This window comes from Gavialis gangeticus, unplaced genomic scaffold, assembly GCF_001723915.1.
Source record: "Gavialis gangeticus isolate Ggan-Ray unplaced genomic scaffold, GavGan_comp1, whole genome shotgun sequence".
In the NCBI taxonomy this organism is placed as follows: Eukaryota; Metazoa; Chordata; order Crocodylia; family Gavialidae; genus Gavialis; species Gavialis gangeticus.
The window spans coordinates 21,540,312-21,542,010 of NW_017729028.1; the positions used below are offsets into that span (position 1 = coordinate 21,540,312).

At 48.3% G+C, this 1,699-nt stretch overlaps 1 protein-coding gene across 1 annotated transcript in view; it reads right to left on the reverse strand.

The window, feature by feature from the left end:
- The window catches only part of SDC1 (syndecan 1), a 70,645-nt gene that overhangs the window by 1,751 nt on the left and 67,195 nt on the right, over nucleotides 1-1,699 (reverse strand). Inside the window, exons 3-4 of the mRNA XM_019520670.1 lie at nucleotides 988-1,490; nucleotides 601-730 (exon numbers count right to left, since the gene is read on the reverse strand). Of these exons, the coding sequence (XP_019376215.1) occupies nucleotides 601-730; nucleotides 988-1,490 (633 nt within the window). The remainder of the gene's footprint in view (nucleotides 1-600; nucleotides 731-987; nucleotides 1,491-1,699) is intronic.

The window sequence follows — 1,699 nt, forward strand, 5'->3', positions numbered from 1 at the left end:
CCAGTGCCCTGTGCTACAGCCCCTCGCAGCCCGCTATGAGGCTGCCTGTGCCTGCTCAGAACAGCCCCGTGCAGGCTGCGAGTGGCTGCAGCGTGGGCCACGAGGCAGGCTAGGGACCGTTTTTCCCCATGCTCCATACCAGCTTGTTACCTGCCACTGAGCAGGGGGTTGGGGCTGTGCGCTGCCCCCTGCCTGTACCATAGGGCTGGGGGGACACTGGGAGTGAACGGGTGGCAGGAGTACAGGGCTAGGAGCTGGGCCAGCTCCCCCCTCTCCCTGCTGGTGCAGCCCAGCCCAACTGTACAGACCCCCGCAAGCCTTCACCCTGCTCTGGGCCCCACTGGTGCTGGCCCTGGGACACTGGTCCCAAGATGGTGATGAGGAGGCGGGGCACCTGTCAAGGGGCAGGGCAACCCATGCAGCCCTTAACCACTTGCCACAACTTGGTAAGCAGCCCTCTGCCCAAATAACTCTAGAGCAGCGGCAGGCATAGTTCAAGCATGTTTTACGCTTTGAAGCAGAAGCTCAGAATCCAAATCAATCACGCTGCTACTAAACCAGACGAACTGAAGCCCTCTAGTCTAGAATATTTTTAAATACCTCCTAGGACTTCTTTCCGGTCCATTATTCCCAAGGCTCCTGCAGCTTTACTATTCCTTTCAGAGTCAACATCGGTATTCCTGTCAGAGTCTACTAGTTTTTCATCATTCCTAGAGATGAAGAAGTCTCCCTGTTGAAAAATGCAACCCAGGTTAGTAATGCTTCAGATCTTTAACAGTTACTGAAGGGTCATTGCTTTACCTAGTTGTGCTAAAATTGTACTTTTAAATGCAATTTAAAAATTGATACACAATTGTTTTCTCCATCACTACACATACAACGTGTAATTCACTTCGTGTTTGGAGAGAAACTGAGAAGTTAGTGGAATCCAATCACTTTGGCATTAGAAGTTACAGGGAAGATATATATTTCAATATACATTCTTACCACGTCTCCAGAGCCATCCTCAGAAGTCACAATCTCTCCATCTTCATGTGCTGGAATGCTAGTCCTAAGGGTAGTGGCTGTGTGGACAGCAGCTGTAGTGACATCTTCCTTGCTTGCAGGGGTAAAGATGGGATCGTGCTCTTTTTCAGCAAAATCAACCACATCAAGACTATGGATGGCAGGTTCCACGGCATCAGCTGTACTCGAGACTTGCGAGGTAGTTACTTTGACACTGGGACTAGGAGTAGCAGGATTTGTAGTTATCACTTCCTCCCTTGCACCCGCACTGAAGGTGACCAGTTCATATGTCGTTTCATCCTGAACATCTGCTTCTGGCTCATCTGTCACCACATCACTGCTAGAGGATGGAGCTACTACTTCCTCGTCAGCTGGGCTTCCCGTCTCATGGAGATAGTGAACAGTTGTTTGAAGTTTGTCAACATCTATGGATGAATTTGTAGGTCCTACTGGAATAATTGCCTCCACAGAGTGAGACAATGGACCTAAGCAAACATTAGAGTTTTTGTTTAATGGAGGTAGAGACCATTTGCTTCGGTAAGCTACTAGCCTACACATTTCTTTTAAAAAGGGAAAAAGTGTTACTGTAAGGATTGAATTAAACCTAAAAAGCAGTTAGCTTCTTATCTTCATCCCTACTCCACCCAAATCTGAAGTCATTCAGAATATGGCAGCACTCACAAAGTGCTATACT